This window comes from Equus quagga, unplaced genomic scaffold (genome assembly GCF_021613505.1).
Source record: "Equus quagga isolate Etosha38 unplaced genomic scaffold, UCLA_HA_Equagga_1.0 HiC_scaffold_51_RagTag, whole genome shotgun sequence".
NCBI lineage: Eukaryota > Metazoa > Chordata > Mammalia > Perissodactyla > Equidae > Equus > Equus quagga.
Window position 1 is genome coordinate 395,934 of NW_025793956.1, and position 27,391 is coordinate 423,324.

The 27,391-nt window shown below is 35.5% G+C and overlaps 1 protein-coding gene across 7 annotated transcripts in view; it reads left to right on the forward strand.

The window, feature by feature from the left end:
* Positions 1-293: 293 nt before the first annotated feature.
* Positions 294-27,391, forward strand: part of LOC124232368 (lysine-specific demethylase 5D) — a 41,702-nt gene continuing 14,604 nt past the window's right edge. For 2 of the 7 annotated variants that reach the window (XM_046649320.1, XM_046649324.1), the window contains exons 1-11: positions 297-448; positions 568-736; positions 1,932-2,009; positions 3,038-3,160; positions 3,412-3,582; positions 4,493-4,627; positions 8,541-8,664; positions 8,787-8,950; positions 11,345-11,503; positions 11,845-11,964; positions 12,080-12,238. In XM_046649320.1, coding sequence (XP_046505276.1) covers positions 587-736; positions 1,932-2,009; positions 3,038-3,160; positions 3,412-3,582; positions 4,493-4,627; positions 8,541-8,664; positions 8,787-8,950; positions 11,345-11,503; positions 11,845-11,964; positions 12,080-12,238 — 1,383 coding nt within the window. In that variant the 5' untranslated portion in view covers positions 297-448; positions 568-586. Of the gene's footprint in view, positions 449-567; positions 737-1,931; positions 2,010-2,150; positions 2,218-3,037; positions 3,161-3,411; positions 3,583-4,492; positions 4,628-8,540; positions 8,665-8,786; positions 8,951-11,344; positions 11,504-11,844; positions 11,965-12,079; positions 12,239-27,391 lie in introns of those variants that run through there. The other 5 variants (XM_046649326.1, XM_046649322.1, XM_046649323.1 and 2 more) reach the window with 5 other exon arrangements.

A 27,391-nucleotide genomic window follows, 5' to 3' on the forward strand; every position in this document is an offset into this window, starting at 1 on the left:
TTTGGTATGCAAAGTCAGGTTGCTGCGGTTTGTACTGGTAGAAAAAAGGAGGAGCATTTGGGTTGCAGTTTCTGCAAACGTGGGATTTCACTACAGCGAACAATTATTCAAGCTCACTGATTCCTTTTAAGGTCTTCCTCTCTAATGCGCAGCCGTACCATGCGCAGCGGACCCATTAAAAAAGATCCGGCCGTTCTATTTATATTTATCTTCAGTTCCCTTCAAGAACTATTAAATATCGCTCGAGCGGCTAGTTTCCTGTGCTGATTTACCTCCAGTAAATTTAATTCTGCCTCTTCAGCTCTTACCTGGCTCGCAGAAGGTCTCTCAGGTATGGAGAGAACTCAGCGCTCAAAGAAGCGATCCGCGGAGTGACACGATGTGTAAAGAAACCGGAAAAGCTCGAGGGTCAAGATGGTGGTGCTAAGACTGAGTGCCGCGACGACTGGTAAGCAGCCGCTTGAATTAAAATAACCCTGGAATTTAGTAGAAAAACTTTCTTAGGGTTCACTTTTAGCTGGGAAGGATCCATGGGCTATTGAAAAAACACCAAACTATTATTTACAGATTAGCGTCCAGGGTAGACATGGAGCCGGGAGCCGAGGACTTCCTGCCGCCCCCGGAGTGCCCGGTGTTCGAGCCAACCTGGGCCGAATTCCGAGATCCGCTTGGCTACATCGCGAAAATCAGGCCCATCGCGGAGAAGTCGGGTATTTGCAAGATTCGTCCACCCGCGGTAAGCTTCTGAAGCAGAATCTGGAGGGGAGATAGTGTTTAGATTGAGCGTGGCGGCACTGTACTACTTAACAAGGCCTCAGATTTAGGGCCAAAAACCCTTTGTAGTAAATTGAGTCCCCACCGTAGCTGCTAATTTCTCATCTTTTAAATTTGACGAGGGCACTATGGTGTCAGAAAGCTTTTGTCCGTCAGAAAACCAGCGTCTGTAGAGTTAACAAAGATCTGTCTTAGGAACGAAAATAATTGATTCGAAATTGGTTCTACTCTGTGCCGCTATATTACACCCGTTTGTAATATAGGGATATTTATATCTTTCATACTTACTTTGAAGGAAATTTTAATGTATTTATAAAGTATTTGATATGTAAGTGAAGCAGCGAAAAGTTATATGCGTTTGTCTTATTATTAATGATCTCATTCATTTCCCCTAAAACCTGTATGTGTAACAAACATAGTTCCGAATCGGGAGGCGTGTGGGATCCTTGTCACCGATTAAGTTAGTATTATTATGCTTAGAGTCTTCTACCTCTTGGTTTGTTATTCTCTAAACTGCTAATTGAAACGGTTACGTGTTTGGCTGAGTTAAGAATAAAAACTGAAATGACCCTATGACGTCACTAAACTGATGTACACGATAGATGTCAACTTCTTGCACACCATACTCCTCCTTTGCAAATGCTCACCCTGACTACATCATTTGTTTGCTTGTATTTGGATGATTATACTTTTCTCACTATTATTAATTATACTTCTATTCAGCTTTTCTAGACTGCTAGGTGTAGGAAGGTATAATGTCCTGGGTGTGAAAATCACGCAGTTCCTTATTCATATTAGATTTGTCTTCACTTCAGTAAGGACTTTCAGCTTTACTTAAATGGTCTGGTCCTAATTGAGGTGTGCTTTCTTCTTTTTAAAGTTGGCTTTTACGCCTAAGTTCCTGGAGATTTGGGGTTTTTTTGTTCTGTTTTTTGTGTTTTTTGGGGGAGATATACCAAGGAGAATTTTGGAGAAGTAGGATTTTTTTTCCCCAGTTACCTGATGGTAAAGAGACAACCATTTCAGGCTGTGGGGGCAAAAATAGCAAACAGAAGTCTTAAACAGAAGTTATATTAAGATGAAAAAAATAATTCTAGTTCTCACCATCTTCGTACTTTATTATGCCATAATAACCAAGTTCTTTTTCTTTCCTCTAGGACTGGCAGCCTCCCTTTGCAGTAGAAGTTGACAATTTCAAGTTTACTCCTCGCATCCAGCGGCTAAATGAATTAGAGGTAAAATGAGAAGTAACCCTTATGTAGTAGAATCTGAGTTCTAATCTTGTTTTATTTGTAGTTTTATAACGATGTAGTTAGGAACTTAGGTTTTGAAATCAAATATATTTTGATTCTAACCCCAGCTCCATTATTTCCCAGAATATTGATCTTGGAGAAAGTCTTCTGCAAAATGCCAGGACATGAAGAAGGCTTTAAATTTCTGGAGGTGAATGACATTCTTCTGTCATGGAGTGGGCTAAAATTAAAGCTATCAAGAAGTTAGAGAGATACTGCCTTTCTCATTTTTTCATCCCATACCTACATATTTTATCATTTTGAATTTTCCCTGATTTCTTTAACAAAAGCAAAATTCAGGGCAGAAATATGGTCTCATAAATTTTCAGCTTAAGGCTGCTGGTATTAGATCTGTTCTTCTTGAATAAAATAGAGTGTATTTAGGAATTGATTAGAGTAAGTAGAAGAGGCAAAGCTTGTTTTTTAAAGCAGTAAAGAGTCCACATATTCAGCTTGGTATTAAATGTGGAAAGCAAATGAATGGTTTGGCATTTGCTTTTGCTATTAGAAGTTTTGACTATGGTCAGTAGCTGAAAGCTCCAAAATGGCTTAGGGCAAGAGAATAATAATTCAGAAACTGGTTTCATGCCCAAGCTTTTGACACAGAATGGGAAAATACTTTATTCCCTTCGGTTGTGTATCTGTAGGTTCTAGATGAGTATCTTAAGGCGCATATTAGATTGAGCCTAAATAGTCTTTTTTCCGGCAGTCATTAAGCTGAAGGATAATACTCTAAATTTAGAGATGAAAGATTTTGACTCTGAGGCATCACTTTCTGAGCCGCCTCTCAGATTAAAGAATCAGCTTATTTGAGCTTTTTATAGATACCAGTGGTGAGACACTGTGAGGCCTAGGCTGTGGCCTAGTAGAGAACTGTAGATGGTACAGAACAATACTTGTGCATCCACTTCACACTGGACCAAAGTCAGGTTAAGGAGTAAACCAACCTCATAGGGTCCTTTCTTCCCCAGGCTCAGACCAGGGTAAAACTGAATTATTTGGATCAGATTGCAAAATTCTGGGAAATCCAAGGTTCTTCATTAAAAATTCCCAATGTGGAGCGGAAGATCTTGGACCTCTACAGCCTTAGTAAGGTAAGAGTACTTCTGTTTCAAAAGGAAAAACAAGCAAAAAACCTTGGCTGGGAGACCCTCTATAGTTGAATATTGTGTCTCTGGGCAAGAAAGAAGAGAATACATCCTGCCAATGTACCTTAACACTGTCTTTGTGTCCTGTAATGGTTGCCATTGGTGGAGTGTTCAACAGTTATATTTTAAGCCTCATTGGTATTTATTAGGTTTCCAGTCTGTTCACTGTTAATCTGATCCCTTTTGTATCATTTCAGATTGTGATGGAGGAAGGTGGCTATGAAGCCATCTGCAAGGATCGTCGATGGGCCCGGGTTGCCCAGCGTCTCAACTACCCACCAGGCAAAAACATTGGCTCGCTGCTAAGATCTCACTATGAGCGCATCATTTACCCTTATGAAATGTTTCAGTCTGGAGCCAACCTTGTGGTGAGGTCCTTAGCTGGCTTGGGGCCTATGTGATTTTGCTGTTTTTGCTCTTATCTCCCTTTTTCTGGGTTTGGTTTTTTCCTCAGTATTCTGGATTTAGAGTGTCATTAAGTTTATTAATAGAAGTTCCAGGAATTGGCCCTAGAAAAATTTTGCAGCCTGTATGAAGAAATTTTATACCTGCTAGGCCAGCTAGATGAGAACTGGAGTATTGTTTCCCTCTATCTTAGAGGGTTTGTGTCTGCTAGGATCTTTGTGTGGGCAAGATCTTAGAGTGGAAGCTAGACAAAAGCAATTCGTATTTCAGGCCATTCTCCATGAAAAAGATCATTAATTTTCTTAAGAAATTGCTAAACTTCCTAAGGGTAGTTCAGGTAAAGAGAAGTTAGGGATAAAACTTTGGTCTTACTTGGGTTAACTCAAGAAAGAGCAGGAACTGGTTTAGCTTTGTTTCTTAAATAATAATAAGTTTTTTGGTTTTATTGTTTGTAAAGCACTTTTTAAAACTACTTGTGTATATATGTAGGAGTCTAAATGCATATTTTTTAATCTACATAATTCTGTTAGACTTGGTATTTTTATTATCCCTTTTCAGACAAGGACATTGGAACACAAAGAGAGGTCCAGTGTATTTGCACAATGCACATGAAGATTAGGTAAAAGTCCAGGTTCAGACCTAGCAGTCTTGTTCCAAAGGCACTGTTCTTCACTATGCTCTGCTGCTTATACATAAGCAAAGGCACAGAGGAATATCTGTTCCATCATTCAGAGAACAAGACATACTGATTTGTGTAATTTAGAAAGAGGTACAACTTTCATTACCAGAGATTTAGGATAGAAGAATCACTTGGTTATTTGCTGACTGTGAATCTGGCTAAGTTCCTGACCCTGCATTATTTCCTGTCTCCAGCCATGTGACACTCACCCATTTGACAATGAGGAAAAAGACAAAGAATACAAACCCCACAGCATTCCCCTTAGACAGTCTGTGCAGCCTTCCAAGTTCAGCAGCTATAGTCGGCGGGCAAAAAGACTTCAGCCTGATGTGAGTGCCTTTTTTTTTTCTTGTTAACTGCCAAAGTTCACCTGGGACTTGCTTTTGGGGACAGTCCATTTCTGTAAGGCATTTTTTTTTTTTACTGATAGCTCGTTCAAGATTGAATTAATTGAAAGTGAATGAGTTGTTTTGTTTCATGAGTATGATGGTTTCCAGTGTTTTTGTGTTTGTAGTTCTGCTTTTCTGATTTTAAAAACAAACACATTCTTTCGGGGCCAGCTCAGTAGTGCAGCCGCTGAGTTGGCACATTCTCCTTTGGTGGCCTGGGGTTCACCGGTTTAGATCCAAGGTGCAGACCTATGCACTGCTTGTCAAGCCATGCTGTGGCAGGCGTCCCACATATAAAGTAGAGGAAGATGGGCACGGATATTAGCTCAGGGCCAGTCTTCCTCAGCAAAAAAGAGGATTGGCAGCAGGTGTTAGCTCAGGGCTAATCATCCTCAAAAACAAAATATTCTTTCAATATAATTTTTGGGGTTAAGTTTTGTGAATGTTGGGATAGTTTTTACAAAGCTCGCTGTTCAGTGCTTTGGTTTTTTAACCATTAATTTTTACTCTTTGTTCTTTTGTGAAATGGTCAGTGAAGCATAGCCACAAAAGGTGACACAAGAGAAGAGAGGTGAGACGAGAAGCTCAGGAAAATGAAGTTTATTACAGCTAGGAGATAGGGCTTGTCACACAGGGCCTCAGTGGAAGGCAGTAGCATAGGTTAGAAGGCAGTAGTAGGGTCAGGAATGAGGGGAGAAACTAGGCCACACCCATTATTTGGGTTTCTGAGGGAAAGGCAATACAGGGCAGAGTAACAGCTTAGGATTGACTAGTTTAAACAATTTCGGTGGCCTCTAACCTATAGGGGTGATTCTTGATTGCTTAGCACCTGGCCCTGTGATGATTAAGGCAGAGGAAGGTGCAGAAGCTAGAGAGAGGAGCCATACTTTTGGATTGGTTGGTTTGCACATCAAAGACATACTGTCTACTGTGTCCTTTGCTATTTTGAATTGGCTCACCTGAAAAAGACAGTCTCACCCCAGCCAGAAAGTTTTTCAAGATGTCAAACATCGTAATATACAGAAAATAAATAATACAGTCTTATAATTTCTTATCTTGCTAAGCACTTTTTGTATGACCACATACATTCTCATACAATTTTGAATGTTTTTGTTTGTGAAATATCTTAAATTAGGATAACATTATATATTCTTAGGTATTTTGTGAAAAATCTCAATGTTAAATTTTAAAATATTTTAACATTAGAATGTAGAATGAAGAAATGAGCAATAGTGGTCTAGTTCAGATTAATTGAATTTCAGATGGATTCTGCATTAGTGCTTTAGTTCTTTATAGCAGGAAGCATATGAAAATAAATTGAATAAGAAAAATGAGCATGTAATAACTTGCAAACCAGTAAAATTTGCTTAAAAGTTATAAGTGCCACCTAGGGATCCAAACGTTTTTCAATATCAAACAATCTTTGGATGCTTTTTTTCTTAAGAATGTAATTCTCTACTTTGTTGGAAAGGTTTTATAAAATCTTGAAAACTATAAAGTTACTTAAAAAAAAAAGAAAGAGACTGTAAATCCAGAACATTAAGAGGAAAAAAGTTTAAATAAATTCGGTATAAAGCAGAAAAGGAAATAAGTAAATCCAGTAACAAAGAAATTATGAGGACTAACACATCATCTCTTCTATTTTATGGATAAACATATGTAGTCATATAGGAATGGATAATAAGACATCTGAAAGGTTAAGAGTAATACTGTGTATTTCATATTTTAAAACAAGTTTAGCTTTTTAAAAAACTATTCGCCAGAAACTACAGATTAATATATTAGGGTTATTAATATATTAGGGTTATTTAATAATTCTAATGTAATATATAATGTATCAGTATACTTAACATGATAATGTATAATGTAAAATTCTAAAATAATATAATGTACATGGCACCTAGGAGTCCCATAGCCTAGAAAGCTGAGGGGGTCTACTTTCACAGCTTATTGTCAAACTTCCACTTATATGAACCATGTTGAATAATAAATCAGAAGTGTTTAACCTCACTTATAAATTGAAAATATAAAACCTGCATATTTCTTTTTACAGAACTGATTCACAAAACATCAATATGTGTCAAGAGTGAGGAACTAGGCATCTTTATCTACTGTTGATAGTAGTGAAAGATGGTACTAATATTAAATTTTTTAATTACTGAGATTTTAAATATGCATACTCTCCTGTTGTAAATCTGTTAATTAATCTTCCAGAACAGCATGTAATAAATACATGGGTAGTAATAATTTGTGCCCAGGTCTTAATTTATAACCTGACTGAATGACAAAATGGTGAACTCAGTGCCATTGAAAGACATGTTTTAATGTGACTCACTTTCCCTAGAAACAAGAGGCTTACCGTGCCACACAGGCCCACAAGAGGAAGCATCGGTGTCAGTGAGAAGGCAGGGAAGAGCAAGGGGAAGGCATAGGCCACAGCCTTTCTTGGATCTTCCTCAGGAAAGTCAAGCCAGAATAGGATAAACATCTTTGGATTGGCTAGTTTGAATAATTTCCACAGGCTTTAGGGCATAGGGACTCTTCCTAGTTGTTCGCTACCTGGGTGTGGATTGATTTAGGGCAGGGGAAATAACATCCTAGAGTGAAAGTTAAATAAAGAACTGGTTGGGGATATGGACGTGGGATTGATTATTTTGTATATTAAGGGCAGACTTACGTACAAGTTGGTTACTGCCTTTAGAAATTAGCTAGCCCTGGGAGGAACAGAGTCCCTAACTGGCAAGACCCTCCAAAAGATGTCAAAACATCTTAAAATACAGAAAATAAAATATATGATTAGTAGTACAGTTAATTACATTGTTGTTCCTAGTAGCAAAAAATTGGAAACAGCATCAGTGTTGTATATTAAAAGAGTAGGTTAAATTTTTTCTGGAACGGTATTGTAATGGAATAATGAACTGTGGGACAGATACACATGTTGATGGTCCCAGAAATTTTATCCTTGAAGAGACTTCTCTTTTGCAGACTTACGTTTCTTTTAATCATCTCCACCTAATCATTGAGAGATTACCTTTACTACCACACTGGTGTCTCCAGTTGAACCTAGTGTTTCTCATGGATGTTGTTATACAATAGCTATTACTGCATGCATAAATTATTTTGGGAATAAAACAAAAGCAGAAAATATGTTGTCATTTGTGTTTGTATGTGTGTGTAGGGTAAAATATATAAAAACAAACCGCAGGCTTTAAATGAACAGGAGAAACAAAAGGGTTTGGTTTAAAAGTAGAACAAAAACAGTTCGAGACATAGAATGTATTTCATAATGTGTACTAAAAAGAGATATGTGCTGAAACTGTCATATGGTATATGGTTTTTTTGACGCATAATGGGGTTCCAGTTGCCCAGTTCTCTGGTTACATTGTGAAGAGAAAGGAGTTATTTCTAATGATCTGAGTTCAAATAGAATAGGAGTCCTGTCTTCCCATTTGCATCTGCAGCTCCAGTTTGAACAGTTGCGGAGATGGGATTACTTATATTTGTTGAATTCTCTAGTATAAGTTGTATATTTTATGATATTTAATCTTAACTAGGCTTCTAAACAGAGCATTATATTATTCTCTTTATAACATGAAAAAAATTGAGCAAAGGAGTTAGCTCGCAAATTTCTGTATTCATTTGCTTCTGATTGGCCACACCTCACTCACAGGTAAAGCTGCATCACCAGTCAATGTTTGAAAATGAGTGGAAGTTGTTGATTTTAATCTTTGTCACCTCTCTTGCTTTTATATGATCTGCAATACTTTGCAAATATGGAAGTCTAGGTCTTGCCTAAAATATTGTATCTATGTATAAAAAAACTAACTTTCTTCTTTGAACCTTCTTTCAATAGCCAGAGCCCACAGAGGAGGACATTGAGAGGAATCCAGAACTGAAGAAGCTGCAAATCTATGGGGCAGGTCCCAAGATGATGGGCTTGGGCCTTGTTCCCAAGGATAAGACTTTACGGAAGAAAGGTAAAACCTAATAGGCGAGAGGTAGTGAAGAGTAAACCACTAAAGTATGTGGGAGAGATGATTTGTTAATCCTAATGGAGGGTAGACTGATTTGTTTTCAGATTTGTTTCTGATTCCCCTAGATAAAGAAGGAGTCATATGCCCCCCCGCTGTTATAATGGAGGAGGAACCAAGTAGGGTTGGGAAAGTGATGTCTGTATTGCCGAAGGAGGACTTGAGTCACAGCCTAGAGCCCTGCACCAAGATGACCATGCAGCTACGGAAGAATCACAGCAGTTCCCAGTTTGTAAGGACTCATCTATTATTTTCTAACACTGTCTTTAACTCTCAGGACTAGATGGAACCTAAAATTATTTAATCCCACCCTTCTCCTTCCTTCCATTTACTTCTGAGCCCTTTACATATGAAATAGAGACTGATGGCTAGGAAGGGAAAGAAACATAGTCATAGTATTATAGTCAGGAGCAAAATTCATAATCTCCTGTTTTTAAGGTCGAATTTTCTACCACTTTGCTGTGTAGTTTCAACGCTGTTTATAAGCGTTTTCTTAATTTTTACATCTTAAATTGGTGGGAGGTAATGTGATCAAATATAAATTAGGTGAAAGAGCTGTTTGTTTCTGGCAAATGCTTCAGGACTCTCAGAGGATCACTTTTCATGTAGTGCCTCTTTTTTATGATCTTACCTACGTATGTCTTTGATGTTTATAAATCTTCTTTTCCCCTTTTTCCTACCCCTTACCTGACAGATTTTTACAATCTGTTAAATATTAGGGAGTTTCTACTTTTTTGTTGTTGTTGAGGAAGATTGGCCCTGAGCTAATGTCTGTTGCCAGTGTTGCTCTTTTTCCTTGAGAAAGATTGTCACTGAGCTAACATCTGTGTCAGTTTTCCTCAATTTTATGTGGGATGTCTCCACAGCATGACCTGACAAGCACTGCTAGGTCTGCATCCCCGATTGAGACCAGTGAACCTGGGCCGCTGAAGTGGAGCGCAGATTTAACCACTACACCACTGTGCTGGCCCCCTCTACATTTTTATAAAATGATATGTTCCCCTTTCTTTGTTCCCCAGCTGCCTCTCTAGCTAATCTTACTATTTTCATAATTTTTGTTTGCCCCATCTTACTCTGTAAATGTTGATGTTCCTGGAAGTTTTGTCTTTGAATAGACTTCTGGTTTGAGCTCCCATCTCCTGTCTTTCTCTTAATCGTCTCCACCTGATCTTAGAGAGATTATCTCCATTTGTCACCATTTGATTCCATCTTTTGGACTGTGAGAAGATCTTGTCATCCAAGCTTGAAGTTTAGGAGTCGTTCATGACATTTCCGTCACTCCTACACCTGATCACCCAGTTCTGTTGCCTTTTAATTTTATTCCAGTATGGCAGTATGCATACACAAAAGTTTATAGATTACCTTTGGCGTGTTTTTGTACTTCTAAATAAGTAATATCACAACACATAGTCTTGTATTGGCTTCTTTGATCAATGTTAGGTTTGAGAGAGTCATTTGTATTGTATGAGTGCTCAGTGACAGTATTGTGTTTTATTAAGTACGTTTTTATTAAATACAATTTCACTGCAATTTCTTAATCTGTTATACTGTGCATGGATTCTTTTGGTAGTTTCCAGTTTGGGGCAACTATGAATAATACTATTGAAGTACACATGGTAGGTAAGCTATGTAGGCTTTCCTTTGCATATATAAAAAGGATTGGAATTGCTGTGACTGAGGGTCACGGCTACACATACGTATGTAACTACATGCTTATATACATATATGTTTGTGAATGCATTCATAATGTGTATATATTTTATACATTTGATGTCTGTAAATACATAAATACATAAATTTAAATGTGTTCATACCTGAAGAATTAGAACATCTACAAATAAGAATTTACAAGTTTGTGTGGCAGGAGGCGGGGTGACAGCTCTACCTCCACACACTCAGCAAATATTTTCTTCTAGTCTGTGAGTTACATATACCCTCTCTTTACTGATCGTTTTACTCCGGAATTCTCCCAGTGTAGCCTATTATCACTGCATGTAATTTTTCTAGTATGTCAATCTGTGAATCCATCCTGAAAATCTCTTGGTGTGTTTTCTCTTTTAACTAGTACTTAATACTAGGTTATTTAATAATATCTGATAATCCAAGTTGTTTGTCCTTGCCTTAGTGTTTTTATTCTTATGACTTACTACTTGGATGACTATCTAATTCATTATCTAAACTGAAGAAACTTTTTTAGAGTGAAAATGAATAGCTGTTAAACTTTATACCAGAACAACAGGTATAACTGGATGTTTGGTCACTTCACCTATTATGTTCAACTTGTAGTCTGTACTACTTATTATTAACCACATGCAGTTCTCTGAATGATCCGTGCTGGTTTACGCCTTCATGATTTGGATTTGTACCATTGAACTTTCTATACGAAGTCTGCTTTGTTGCTCTAGAAAATACCTAACCATAGATCCTTTCATAATATATTACATGACTTGGTAATTATTTATGTCTTGTCATATTTTCCATTGATAGTAAACTCATGAATGAAGTAATGAATAGAACATTGCATAGTCATTGACTAGTGGTAGATGTTCAAAATGAATAGTCTGGAAACATAGGATAAGATGATAGGAGCAAGCAGCTTTTGTTTTTATTTTATTTTTCCTTGTAGATTGACTCATATGTTTGCCGAATGTGCTCCCGAGGGGATGAAGACGATAAGCTACTTCTTTGTGATGGCTGTGATGACAATTACCACATCTTCTGCCTATTGCCACCCCTTCCTGAAATCCCCAGAGGGGTCTGGAGGTGCCCAAAGTGTATCATGGCGGTAGGGCCTGTCCAGCATAGATGTTTTAAATTTAATTCTTGGTCCTTTCTTCTAATCTAGTCTCCTGCTTTTAGAGGAGATAGTGTAGGTGATGAGCAAGAAGGGTTAGACGTACTAGCTGTAGGATGGTAGACACTTAAGCAAGACAGAGAAGGACTGTAATCTAGATGGCATGAAGCATAGGAACAAAGAAAAAGAAATATGTTTAGTAGATGTTAAAGAAACTCTTCTACTTGGAAACATCAGAAAAGGTGGATGTATATCACAAGATATATTTCTATATGTTCTTTTTGTATTTTTTGCCTATTGTGTCTGTCTTCCTGAAGTATTTTCTATTTTAGGAGTGTAAGAGGCCGCCTGAAGCCTTTGGCTTTGAACAGGCTACCCAGGAGTACACTTTGCAGAGCTTTGGTGAAATGGCTGATTCCTTCAAGGCTGACTACTTCAACATGCCTGTGCATGTATGTGATTGTGCAGTGGGGACAAGCGGATTGTTGTCTTATAGTCTTAGTGCTCAGGGAGATATGGGGCCAAAGTATAGTGTGCTTTGATCATCTTTTACACCTGTTATCACAGATGGTACCTACAGAAGTTGTAGAGAAGGAATTCTGGAGGCTGGTCAGCAGCATCGAGGAGGATGTGACGGTTGAGTATGGAGCAGACATTCATTCCAAAGAATTTGGCAGTGGTTTTCCTGTCAGCAATAGCAAAGGAAACCTGTCCCCTGAGGAGGAGGTAATATAATTGATAATTCATCTTAACAGTATGGCTAGGGAAAGTCATTTTAGCATGTGAAAGCCTCTGTGCTTGTGAGTCCTTTCTCATAGAACTGTTTCCATATATTAGAGGCAAAAGTAAGGTTTAATGCCATTGGATAATCTTCAGTGAAAGAATTTCCACAGCCATCATTACTGCTACTTTTCCTCCCTGCATCTGTAATATAGATAGGCACAAAGAACAATATGACACCTTGAAATTATCAGGAGCCACAGTGGTCCTTCATCTTTACCTAAATGTAAATATTGGAAATTTGCCGCCTTTTGGTTATCTGCATGGTGAGAGAAACAAATACCGTGAGCAGTTTTTTCATATTTATAGTTTGGAAAAATTACAAGGGCATCAAGAAATGCCTTCATGGAGCTTACAGGTTTGCATAAATCCTATAAAATAGAATAATATAGAAACCACTGATTTCATCCTTTAATACAAGGTGATCTCATGTGTAGTCAGAGACCCGTACAGATATCCTAAATTCCGACTAATCATATGAGAAGTTTCTCCCTAGGTAGAGAGCCAAAAACTTTGATAGATGAAGCAACCTTACACTTGAAGAGTCTTTTTTAAAAAAAGCAGTTTGCTTACTCTGTGTTTTAATAGATGTATTATGTATGAGTTGTGGCAAATGGGAATCGTCAGTAGCCTCCCTTATTTTGATATACTTGAAATTCCTTTTTGAAAATTGGGAAAAATTATAATATTTTGAAACCACAAAAGAACATATGTAGTCCCTTTGTCAGTTATAAAGCATAATATTACATAATACCCTTGAGCCAACATTTGAACCTAAGAACTGATGTTTTATGATACAGTTACATCTATTTTTGTACTTCTCCACCAGACGTATCTTCCTGCCTCTCCTTACTAGCCCCAAAATGAGATAGTCGTGAATTTTGTCATAATTTTCTTGTAATATTTCAATTTTTAATTATATATGTATGTATATCTAAGAAGCACATTATTTTATTTTTGAGCTTTGTAAATATTATACTGTATACACCTCTGAATTGCTTTTTTCCATCAGTGTTAGGCTTTGAAAAATCATCTATATTGTTGCTTTTACCCTTAATTCACATGCATTTTCACTATTTTATAATATTCCATTGTGAGATTATACCATCGTTTATCTCTTTTTCTGTTGGATTTATCCCAGTATTTGGCTCTTACTGACAATGTATGAACATTGTTTTACATGTCTCCTGAAGCAAGAATTTCTAGGTTATATATTTAGAAGTGGATTAGGGTTCTACCAAGTTAGACTAGTGAAAAAACCAGTCATTCATCTCTTCACTAACTTCACCACCTTTTCATTAGGTTATTCCAAGTGTAGACTTTCAAAACTATACAATTTATATTGTCTGTACTAAGAATACAGTTTTGTGTCACTTATTGATGGTGATACCTTCTGAGAAGTGGTTGTTAGGTGATTTCATTGTCGTGTGAACATCAAGTGTACCTACAGAAGCATAGATAGTATAATCTACACATTTAAGTTTTATTGTACTAATCTGTGGCACCACTATCATATATGGTGTTATTGGTCTGTTATTGAATGAAACATTGTTTGCCCGGCATTGCAGACTGTATGTATGTAATGCTTATATATGTGTGCATGTATGTATGTAGAAATACATGAGTACATGCAGTGTTTTGCTATACAGTATCCCCTTCCATAATGGGGTTGTATTGTAATTAACTTTGAAACTTTTATAAAACAGGTAAATACAGTAGTCTCTTTCCTAACACTGAATCCCATACCTGTTAGTTTCTCTTGGGGCCTAGATCTAGTTTTCACTTGGTATATATCTTTCTGTATACCTAGCTTTTAGGTATGTTGTAACTTAACATAGACTGATTTTTTAAAAAATGCAAGTGAAGAGTTTTTATCTTTTAACTGGAGTCAATTTTATTTATTGTGATTACTGATGATTTGCAGCCATTTTTACTATTTTAGAACATAATTTTCCTTTTTCTTGCCTTTTTTTCTCATTTCACTTTTAATCATTTCTTAGTTTGGCAATTAGTGTAAATATATATGTGTGTATATATAGTGTGATAGTGTGTGTATGTACATGTGTATATATGTTATTGTGAATACTTTGTTTTAAATGTGGCAACATTTAAATTTATTTAATGTTTTTCCCTCTCCCAAGCAATATTAGACTATTACTCTTCACTTCCCTTCTGATATGTAAAATTTTTGTTCGTGCTTTTAATTCTTCTCTGCGCAATAAAATGGATTTTGTTTTTATTGTTTTAAATTTTCAGGTTTAATACAGATTTATCCATTTGTATACCTTTTTTCTTGTTTTGTTTACCGTTTTTCTTAGAGCTCAGATCTTTTTCTGTTTTTCTTTTTTCTGAAGTAAATTCTTTAGAAATCTTAGAGGTATTTGGGTTTTTTACTATTTGTAAAAAGAATGTGTTTACATTTATTCTTAAAAGGATGTTTTTATGGGTATGTACAAATGTGATTGAGGAATATTTTCTCTTAGTACATTAAAAATATTCTTTGGCTTCTCACTTCTGAGATGTTAACTTTGAATCTTAGATTAATTTACAGTTACATAATCTGTTTTTCCTCTCTGGCTGCTGTAAAATCTCTTTGTTTTGGCTTATTGCAGTTTTTCTTGATATGAGACCTGTGATTTTTTTATTTAACCTACTGGGGATTCATAGTACTCCTCAAATCTGAGAAGTCAACCTTCATTAATTCTGGAAAATTCTTAGCCGTTGACCTTTCTAATGTAACCTCTTCTCCAGGCTTCTGTCATAAAATCCTGTAAGCTGGACCTTTTTATTCTAACTTCATCTTTATGATTCTTAACTGCTGTACTTTTCTTTTTCTCCCACTAATGCATTCTGGATTATTTATTTAAATAAAAATTTAGGGGCTGGCCCAGTGGTGAAGATTGCATGTGGGTGCAGACGTACGCACTTGGCAAGCAATGCCTTGGCAGGCATCCCACATATAAAGTAGAGGAAGATGGGCACAGATGTTAGCTCAGGGCCGGTCTTCCTCAGTAAAAAGAGGAGGATTTGTGGCAGATGTTAGCTCAGGGCTGATCTTCCTCAAAAAAAATTAATTAAAAAAATAATAAAAATTTATTTACAAATTTAATATCCATTTTTTAATAGATAAATACTGTTAAACTACTCTTTGAACTTCAGATTTTTTAATATTAATTATATTTATTTCTAGTATTCCTGATTATTTCTCAGATTTTTCTAGTCATTACTAAGGAAACTTTTTTCTTCATGCTTCTTTTACTATGTGTTGTGGGTTTTTATTGACATACTGATGTTATACTTACTGTCTGTAGTCTTAACGGGTCATGTTTCCATGGTTTGATGTTTTCTTAACAAATTTTTACTCATTGCACTCTCACCCCTGTGGCCCCCTCCACCACATATTATGCCCTTTCTTAGTTTATTATGAGCTTGTGTTTACTTGAACCATATATGTGGGACTTTTTTCTGAAGCCTAAGTTAAAGTATGTCCCACTTAAGAATATACTGTTTCTTCTAAATGCGTGAGAACATTGCAAATCCAAGATTGTGTAATAATACATTTTTAGCTTGGCATTTTCAAGTAAGTGTGAATTCTGTCCCAAACTTCTGTGTTGATAAGCTATAGATAAGAACTCTCAGGGCATCTGTTTTGTTTACTTCTCTTACAAAGGCAGAGCTAAGGCAGGGAAGTGTACTCCCCGTTTTTATCTTTAGGTATTTTTTGCCCTCTTCAATTTTATTGCCAAAAAAGATAATATTGGTGGGAAATGTCATAGCTTTATGTTGAAATCTCTAATACCTCAGGTTTTGTCTTTTCTTAAATTTTGGCCAGCAAAAATTATAAATGACCCACATCAAACATCAGTTTTAGAGTGTTTGTTTATACATTGGCTTTCATTTTCTTAGGTTTGGCCTCTAAGGTTTTCCCATTTTCTTAGATAGGATGTTGAAGTGCTTTCTGATAACTCTCAATACCTAACTACAATGCAGTAGAAAATTGAAGTTGTATATACTAAATTTTTAACCCCGAGGTATTTGGAGCTGTATTGTTCAGTAATACTGCTGATGAGTATAATTATGACTTTTCCAGTTTATATGTTCAGTAGTTTTTTTTTTTCTCTGACTCTTTTGTATGATGCTTCTAAAACATTGGTAGATAATGAAATTGTTGGAAGGCATCTCCATTAAGCACTGAGTATGATGAACATATGTTTATGATTTTAATGTCACTCATCTAAATTATTTTTAAAGTTTTTTAAAAAAATTAGGAATAGAGGGGCCAGCCCAGTGGCTCAGTGGTTAAGTGGGCACATTCTGCTTCTGCAGCCCAGGGTCCACCAGTTCGGATCCCAGTTGCAGACACGGCACCGCTTGGCAAGTCATGGTGTGGTCGGTGTCCCACATATAAAGTAGAGGAAGATAAGCACAAATGTTAGCTCAGGGCCAGTCTTCCTCATCAGAAAGAGGAGGATTGGCAACCGATGTTAGTTTAGGGCTGATCTTCCTCAAAAAAAAAATTAGGAATGGATATGTAGTTCACATAGCCTAGGGTATTCTTAACCCTTGTATTCTCCCATGTTTTTGTTTATTTTGGCTGTCTGGTAATGAAATTTAATTTATGTTCTAAAGAACATAGGATCAATCCGCTTAGTGTTGGTGCTTTTTAGTTCTGGTAATATTTGTCACTGTTAAATCTGCGTTTTCTTACATAGCAAAAGTAATAATTTGACAGAAACACCCATAGAAACCTAAACTGGTTAAATCATGGATAACTTCTGGTTATCTGAAATATTTACAAGTAAAGGCCTCTAGTAAAATAAAATCAAGGGTTAGGAAATTTTGTAAAACCCTAATTGTCAAATACAGGACAGTCATGCCGTGCTTAATGATAGGGGTAACACATTCTAGAATAGTGTCAAAAGGTTATTTCATCATTGTGTGAACATCATAGAGTGTGTACTTACACAAACCTAGATTGTATAATGTGCTATACACCGAGGCTTTTTGGTAGTAATTTTATGGGACCACCATTGTACATGCAGTTCATTATTGACCAAAATGTTGTGAAGTGCGTGAATATAGTATGATGTGACACAGACTAAGAATTTCCTATGTTATTACTAATCTCTAGGGGCTATGCAAAACTAATATTAACAAGTAAGAACATGATATGTATTGATTTGTCTCTTGTCTATTCAACTGTAAAACAAATTCTCTCAAGTGGAAGGGTCAAGTTTTTTCCGAGTGAAAATGGGATATAGTGTGTTTTGGGTTTTTTTTAACTTTGACAGAGTGGATAGATTACATAGTCTCTCTGCCCCTAGAATTATAATCTCAAACTAAGGCTGAAGCTAATTGAAGTCAATTATGAAAATAGGGAAATTCAGGAGCACTTAAAAAAATGTAAGAGATAAGAGGAACGTCTGAAGATTTCTTAAGTAAGATAGGAAATTAGAAGGGGAGAGTATAATTTTTGGTTTTGGTTTTGCTAACTTTGAAAAACCTGTTTGATATGTAGTGTGTATTTGAGGAAGCTGTGATAAACCAGACCAATTTTTAAAGGAAAACTCCATGCTAAAAATTGTAAATTTGGAAGTCATCAGCATATAAATGTATTGAAGCAGGGAGGCTAGATAAGATCACAAAGGACTGAATATAGCTAGAGAAGTCAGAAAAGTGAATGATATTCTGCAAGCAAGAAAAGGATTTTTTTTTTAAGAAGATGATTAGCTATGAGCTAACTACTGCCAATCCTCATCTTTTTTGCTGAGGAAGACTGGCCCTGAGCTAACATCCATGCCCATCTTCCTCTGCTTTATGTGTGGGACGCCTGCCATGGCATGGCTTTTGCCAAGCGGTGCGCACCTGGGATCCAAACCAGCGAACCCTGGGCCACTGAGAAGCAGAACATGCGCACTTAACCACTGTACCACCGGCCAACACCGAAAAGGATTTTACGTATGCAAGATTAGAGACCATCAGGTATTACTGGTGGATCAAATGAGAACAGATTACCAACATATTAATATGCTGATTGGAACCAGTAGTATTCCATTGTTTGGTGTAAGACAGTTTGTTTATCCATTGACACGTTGAATGACATTTGGATTTCCAGATTTTGACGTTAGATAGAGCTACTATAAACATTCCTTTACGAGTCTGTGTGTGCTATTTTCTGTTCCTTTGGATACGTGCAAGGTCATACGCTTAAGTGTGATTTTAACTTGATAAAAGACTGCCAAATCCTTTTAAAGAGTGGCCTTTTCCTATATTTTATATTCCCATCAGCACTGTATGAGAGTTCTAGTTGCTCTACATTCTTTTTATCACTCTTGGTATCATTGGGTTTTTTTTTTCTGGTCATTCTTTTTCATTGTGGTTTTAATTTGTATTTCTCAAATTACTAATGAAGTTGAGCAGTTTTTCATCTGCTTATATCCTGACCTTATACCTTCTTTAGTGAAGTTTCTAAGTACTTGCCCATTTTTAAAAATTGAATTGTTTCTTACTGTTCAGTTTAGAGAGTTCTTTATTATGAGTAGCATTTATGATTTGCAGATATTTCCTTCCATGCTGTGCCTTAAAGTCCACTCTATTTATTTTCTTCTTTTATGGGTTGTGCTTTTGATGCCAGTGCTAAAAACTCATGTAAACCCAGATCAGAGATTTTCTTTTCTTTTTTTCTTTTTCAATTTTACAGTTTTATGCTTACATCTAGATCTATGGTCCTTTATGAGTTAATGTTTGTATGAGGTATGGGGTTGATGCTGACTTCATTTTTATATGAGCTGTTACCTTTGTTCTGCTTTTAGTGAAAATGAATGCTTAATGTTATTCATTTTCCCAGAGATCTCTAAAATATTCTTTGTGATCAAGAGCATTGTTCTCTTGCGTATGATATTCCCTGGTCTGGAGGGTACTTCATGCACGTGAAGGCATCTTAGGGAAGAATTATCCCTCCTTAGATTTTTTTACAATGAAACATTCTTAACATAAAATTTACCATTTTAACCATTTTTGAGTATACAGTACTGTGGCATTAAGTCCATTTACATTCTTCTGTCACCATCACGACCACTCATCTCCATAATTTTTGTCTTGCCAAACTGCAACTGTATCCATCAAACACTTAACTTCTCTCTGCCTCTCCTCCACCCCCAGCCTCTGATAACTACCATTCTACTTTTATTGTCCCTATGAATTTGACAGCTTTGGGTACCTTATACATATTTGTCCTTTTGTGCCTGGCTTATTTCACTTAGCATACTGTCTTCCTTGTTTATAAACCTGAATGTTTATATAATGTAGCAGGTGTCATAATTTTTTTCCTTTTTAAGGGAGGATAATATTCTGTTACAGTTATATACTGCATTTTGTTTATCCATTCATCAGTCAATGGACATTTGCTTCAGACTTACTTCAGACTTTTGGCCATAAGGAATAATGCTGCTCTGAATATGGATGTCCAGATACCTTTGCAAGACGCTGTTTCAATTCTTTTGGGTATACCCAGAAGTGGAATTGCTGAAACATAAATGTAATTATATGTTTACTCTTTCGAGAAACAACCATAGTATTTTTCACAGTGGTTGTGCCACAAGAAGTGTACAGGGTTCCATTTTCTCCACATATGCAACAACACTAATTTTCTGGGTTTTTCAAAATAATAACGGTGCTAATGATTGTGAAATGGTATCTCGTGATTTTCACTTGCCTTTTGGCCGTCGTTTTCATTTTTGGAGAAATGTCTATTCAAATCCTTTGCCCATTTTTATTCATGTTGTTTTTGTTAGTGAGTTGTAAGAGATCTTTGTATATTCTGAATGTCAGTCCCTTATCAGATAATATGAATTGCAAATATTTTCTCCTCCATCAGTTTTCTTTTTGTTCTCTTGATAAAGTCATCATGCATAAAGGCTTTAATTTTTATGAAGTCTATTTTTATTTACTTTACCTTTTGTTGCCTGTACTTTTGGTGTCATATCTGAGAATCATCACCAAAGCCAATGTCATGAAAATTTTCCTCTTAAGAATCTTACAGTTTTATCACGTGTTTAGGTCTTTAATCAATTTAGAGTTAATGTTTGTCTGTGGTGTTAAAATAAGATGCGACTTTATTCTTTTGCATGTGGATATCTAGTTTTCCCAGCATCATTTGTTGAAGACACTGTCTCTTGCCTGATGAATGGTCTTGACACTCTTGTTGAAAACCATTTGATATATATGTGAGGGTTTGTTTCTGGGCTTTCTCTTCTATTCCGTTGGTCTGTATATCTGTTTTTATCCCAGTACCACATTGTTTTGATTACAGTAGATTTATAGTAAGATTCAAATTAGAAAATATGCGATCTTCAACTTTGTTTTTCAAGATTCTTTTGACTATTTGGGGTCCTTGAAATTCCATATGAATTTAAGATGGATTTTTTTATTTCTTGAAAAAAGTTTGTTGAGGTTTTGATAGAGATTTCTTGTATGACTTCTGTAGAGTGCTTGGTGGGATTGACATCTTAACTCCAGTAAGTCTTCAAATCCAGGAATATGGGATGTATTTCCATTGTTTGTCTATAATATCTTTCAGCAATTTTTTGTAGTTTTCAGTGTGCATGTCTTTTGCCTTCCTTGTTAATTTTATTCTTCTTGATACTGTTGTACATGGAATTCTTTTCTCAAATTCCTTTTTGAATTGTTTGTTGTTAGTGAATTTGAAATGCAGCTGATTTTTTGTGTTTTGCATCCCATAGTTTTGCTGAATTTGCTTATTCTTACCGTTTTTTGTAGAATCTTTGGGATTTTCTGCATATAAGATTGTCATCTGCAAACAAGTTCAGTAATTTCCTTCCAATTTTGATGCCTTTTATATCTTTCCCTTGCCTAATTTCTATACCTAAGCCTTCCAGTACTACATTAAATAGTGCTGTCAAGAATGGGCAGCCTTGTCTTGTTCCTGATCATTTAGAGGAAGAGCTTTCAGCCTTTCACCATTGAATGTGAAGTTAGCTGTGGACTTTTCATGTATAGTCTTTATTACGTTGTAATAGTTTCCTTCTATTCCTAGTTTGTTGAACATTTTTATCATGAAAGAGTATTGAATTTGTCAAATAATTTTTTTTCCTGCATCAATTGAGAAGATTATATGGGTTTTTTTTGTTTTTGTTTTTTTTGAAGAAAATTAGCCCTGAACTGTCAGCTACCGCCAATCCTCCTTTTTTTTGCAAAGAAAGGTTGGCACTGAGCTAACATCTATGCCCATCTTCCTCTGTTTCATGTGGCATACCTGCCACAGCATGGCTTGACAAGTGGTGTGTATGTGCATGCTCAGGATCTGAACCTATGAATCCCAGGCTGCCAAAGTGTAGTGTGCATACTTAACTGCTACGCGACCGAGCCAGCCTCGTATGTGGGGTTTTTTTAAACTTTCATTCTGTTAATGCAGTATATTGCATTGATTAATATTTCATATGTTGAACCATCCGTGCTTTCCAGGAATAAATTCCACTTTGTCCTGGAGTATAATTCTTATAATATGCTGTTGAATTCAATTCGCTAGTATTTTGTTGACAATTTTTCTATCAGTATTCATAAGGGATATTGGTCTGTAGTTTTCCTGTAGTATGCTTTTCTGGTTTTGGTATCAAGGTAGTGCAAGCTCCATAAAATGAGTTAGGAATTTTTTCTTTTCAGTTTTTGGAAAGATTTTCGGAATGGTTAGTATTAATTTGTCTTTAAATGTTTGGTAGGATTCACTAGTGAAACCATCTGGACCTTGTTTTTGTATTATTGGTGAGAGGCTTTTTAAATTACTAATTCAGTGACCCTGCTAGTTACTATATATTGTGTATATATAATATAGTAGTTGTGTAGAACTAGTTAATCAGAATTTCTCTTTCTTCATGATTCAGCCTTGTTAGATTGGATGTTTCTTGGAATTTGTCCATTTTTTATAGGTAGCTGTTTGAATTTGAACTAGCCAGCAGTTTTTTTTGTTATGCTAAAATACGCATAAAATAAAACTATCTTAAACATTTTAATGTGTACAATTTAGTGGCATTAAGTACATTAACAGTGGTGTGCAGCCATCACCACTGTTTAATTCTAGAACTTTTCATCACTCTGAACAGAAACCTCTATCTATTAAGCAGTCATTCTCATTCCTGCCTCCCCTAGTCTCTGGCAAAGATTTACTTTCTGCCTCTCTAAATTTGTCTAATCTGAATATTTTATATGAATATATTCATAAAATATGTAGACTTTTGTGTCTGGCTTCTTTTACTTAGCATAATGTATTTGAAGTTCACCCATGTTGTAGCATGTATCATATTTCATTTCATTTTATGGCTAAATAATATTCCATTGTAAAAGTAAATATTTTTTCATCTTTTGATCCATTGGTGGACATGTGGGTTGTTTCTCCCTATTAGCTCTTGAGAATAGTACTACTATTAACATTCCTGTACAACATTCCTAAACATTTTGTTTGAACATCAGTTTTGAATTTTCTTGAATATGTATCTAGAAATGAAATTACTGAATCATATGGTTACCTGTGTATAAGTTGTTAAGGAATCACCAAATTTTTCCACACCACCAGTAATTAATGAGGGTTCCACTTCCCACAAAATAACTTGTTATTTTCTGTTTTTGTTGTTGTGGTCATTATAGTAGATGTTAAGTGATATTTCATTGCAGGTTTGGTTTGCAGTTCCCTAATGAGTAATGATGAGCATCTTTTCGTATGTATATTGACCATTTATATAACTTCTTTGGAGAAATACTTGTTTGGGTCCTTTGCATGTTTTATTGGAGTTTTTGTTTTTTGTGTTTGATTTTTTTCAAATTATGATAAAACATATAACGTAAAATGTACCATATTAATCATTTTTAATTGTCATTAAGTACATTCAGAATGTTATGCAGCCATCACCACCATCCATTTACTGAACATTTTTAATCATCCCAAACATACGCTTTGTACCTATTATATAACCCTCCATTCCCCTCTCCCACCAGCCTCTAGTAGCCTCTAGTCTACTTTCTGTCTATGAATTTGACTGCTCTAGATTGTCATAGAAATGGAATCATACGGCTCTGTCTTGCTTATAGTTCATTTAGCATAATGTCTTAAAAGTTTGTCCACGTTGTAGCATTTATCAGAATTTTATTCCTTTCTGAAGCTGAATAATATTCTGTTATATGGATATACCACATTTTGTTCATCCATTCATCTGTTGATGGATGTTTGGATTGTTTCTACCTTTTGGCAATAGTGAATAATGCTCTTGGGAACGTTGGTGTACATGTATCTATTTGAGTTTCTACTTTCACTTCTTTTGGACTAGACTTGAGTTGCTGGAGTATATGAAAATTCTTTAACTTCATGAGAAACTATCATAAGTTTCCCACAGCACCTCTACCATTTATATTCCAACCAGCAACGTACCAGGTTTCCAATTTCTCTACATATTCATCAACACTTGTTAATTTCTGCTTTTTTGTCTTTTGGTGAGGTTTTTTGTTTGTGTTTTGTTTTCATAATAGCAATCCTAAGGTATGAAAAGTAAAGTAGTATTTCATGTTTTTGGATTTGCGTTTCCCTAAATGCCTGGGCACATTGAGCATCTTTTCATGTACTTACTGCCATCTTTGGAGACATGCCTAAAGGATCTCATAGTTTTAGCTCTTAGGTGTAGGTCTTTCATTCATTTGGAGTTAATTTTTGTACATGGTCCAGTCTCATTCTTTTCCATGTGGATATCCAGTTTTCCCAACACAATTTGTTGAAAGACTTGTTAAGTGTTCTCGACACTCTTGTCAAAATCAATTGACTGTATTTGTAAAGAGGCTCAGAAGAAGCCACAAAAGAAGACACGTTTTGAGATGATAAAAAGCTGAGCAATTAAAATTAAAAGGATGGCTGATAAAATAGTTCAGATTGTTTCTGCTTCTTGACTTCAGGATAAGGATAATGCTGGCTTCATGAAATAAGCTCAGTAAAGGAATAATGGGAGCTGGGAAGAAAAATGATGTGATGTAAGAAAAAAATACAAAACAGAATTAAAGTTTCACTTTTAATTTTTCAGAGAATTTGAGACAGATTTGTTATAATTCTTCTTTAACTATTTAGTATAATTCACCAATGAAGCCATCTAATTCTGAACATTTCTTTGTTCAGAGGTTTTAGATTATTGATTGAATCTCTTTACTTGTTATTAATCTTCATATTTTTTATTTCTTGAGTCAGTTTTGGGAGGTTTTGTGTTTCTAGTAATTTGTACATTTCATGTAGATTATAGATTTGTGGGATTTCAGTTGTCGTAGTTTTCTCTTTTATAATATCCTGTGAGGTCCGTAGTAACGTACCCATTTTCATTTTTGATTTTAGTGAGTTGAGTCTTCTCTTTTTCTTAGGCTAGCTAAACTCTGTCAATTGTGTTATTTGTCTCAAAGTATCTTCTCATTTCTTTCATGATTTTTTCTTTGACCTGTGATTTTTAAGGATGTGTAATTTTCATATATTTGTAAATTTTCCACTTTTGCTTTAGTTATTTCATTTCCTTGTGGTTGGAGAAGATCTTATGGTTTGAATTTTCTTATGATTTATCGTGACTTGTTTTATGTCCTAACATATTTTATCTTGGGGAATGTCCTATTTATGCTTGTGAGGAACGTAACATCTACTGTCTCTACCTGTTCAAGTTCTCTGTTTTCTTACTGATCTCTGCTCCAGTTGTTCTGTGCCTTGTAGACAGTGTTAAAATCTCCAATTACTATTATAGAATTGTCTCTCTCTCCCTTAAATTCTGTCAGTTTTTGTTTCATTTGTCTTGGGGTTAGTTTTTAGCTGCATGTGTAGTTGTTATATATTCTTGATGGATTGACCATTTTTATAATGTAATCTTTGTCTTAATTCATTCTTAATTTCCATCTTTTCTGTTATTAATATAATCCCTCTCTCCTTTGGTTACTATTTGCATGAAATACATTTTTCAGTTCTTTCTCTTTTAACTTATTTGTGTCTTTGGCTTTAAAGTGAGTCTTGAAGAGTGCATCATGTCTTTTCCTTTATTCTGCCAATTTCTGCCTTTTAATTCAAGAGTTTAATCCATTTGTATTTAGTTGTTAACTGATAATGAAGAACTTAATTTTCCTGTTTTTTTTTCTTACATAATTTTTCTTCCTACTGCCCTCATTACTCCTTTGGTTTGTGTTTAATTGACTTATCTTCTCAGTATATTATTTCCTTTTTTGAAAATATTTTTATTTATTGTCTTAGTGGTTACCAAAGGGATGACAACTAATATATTACACTAGGTTGAATTAATACCAGCTGTTTCAATAATCTACAAAAAGTTTGTTTCTATATAGCATCTTCTTTATCCTTTTGTTGTTATTGGGGCAAATTACATTTTTATAAATTGTGTGCCCGTTAACTTAGATTTGTAATTATTTTCTACATCTGTGTTTTCATCATAAGGGAAAACAGAATTATAAACCAAAAATACTGGCTTTTACGTTTATCTGTCTGCTTATGTCTACCATATTTCTTCCTATAACATTGAGTTACTGTTGGTGATTTGTTACCTTCTACCTAAATAACTCTCTTTACTGTTCCTTATAGTGTAGATCTACTAGTGACAAGCATCTTCAGTTTTCGTCTGGAAATGTCAATTTTTCTGTTATTTTGAAGGATAGTTTTATCAATTATAGAATTCTTTATCTTTTTTTTTTCCTTTCGTGACTTTCAGAATGTCCTCCTGCTGGCTTGTAGTTTCTGTGGTGCCTGATTAGAAATAGACTGTTAATCATATTGAGGATACCTTGTAGGAGGGCTACCACTTCTCTCTTACTGCTGGTAAGATTATCTGGCTTCCAACAGTTTGACTGTGATGTATCAGTATAGATCTCTGAGTTTATTATTTGGAGTTCATAGGGCTTGTTTGATGTGTAGGTTGATGTCTTTTTTCTGGTTTGGGAAGTTTTCAGCCATTATTTCTTAAAATATTCTTTCTACTCCTTTCTCTTTTCTCCTTTTAGGACTCCCATTATGTGTATTTGGTTTGCTTGATTGTATCTGCAACTGTCTTTGGTTCCTTTCTCATTCTTTTTTCTTTTTATTTCTCAATGTGAGTAATCTCAACTGATCGGTCTTCAGGTTTGCTGATATTTAGTTCTGCCTGTTCAAATCTGTTGAACCCCTCTAATTAATTTTTTACTTCAGTTATGCTACTTTTCAGCTCCAGAATTTCTATTTGAAACCTTTTTACACTTTTCTTCTCTTTATTTAGTGTTCTGCTTTCCTTTACTTCTTTCTCCGTGGTTTCTTTCAGTTTTTTTGAGAATATATAAAATACTTAATGTAAAATTCTTTTTTCTAGAAAGTCCAATATCTCTCCTTTCTCAGTGACAGTTTCTCTCTCTGTCTCTCTCATTTTTTAATTGAATGGACCATATTGTCTGGGGGTTTTTTTATGCCTCATAATTTTTCATTGGTATGTGGAAATTATGAGTATTTTAATATGGTAACTCTTTAAATCAGATTCTCCTCCCTTCAGGGTTTATTTTTGCTGCTTTTTGAGGTTGTCTTTGTTTCTCACGTTTTGTCTAAACTATTTTTGCGAAGATACTTTTTGTGACGTAGTCTTTGAGTACCCTTCCATTCTTTGCAGATTGGCTCTTTGAATGACCTTTCACTGCTTAGTTAGGCTGTTTATAACTCCTCCTACAATTTTTTGCTTCCTACATAAACAGAGTTGAAGGTCACCAGGCTGTGAAATTCTAGGAACTCTTTTTCTGAGCTTGTTCTCCAGTCTGCATACCTGTGGCCTTCTAGATTCCTTTAGATCTATGGAAGCTTTTCAAAACTCTCATTATGCAAAGTGTCTCACTCCCAGCTTTTCCACCCAGGCTTTTTGTCATATCTGTTGTTTGACCCAATTGCTATTCTTTTCTTTAGGTAGGATTAGCTGGTTCATTTGCCTTTCAGTATTTTTGAGAAATGTCCTTCATAGCTGCTGCTTAACTCAGAGATAGTTCTGAGTTAATCAGAAGAAAAATAAGCCTTTTGCGTTAGTTCTTCAGTGTGCTCCAAGACAGGTCAAAACA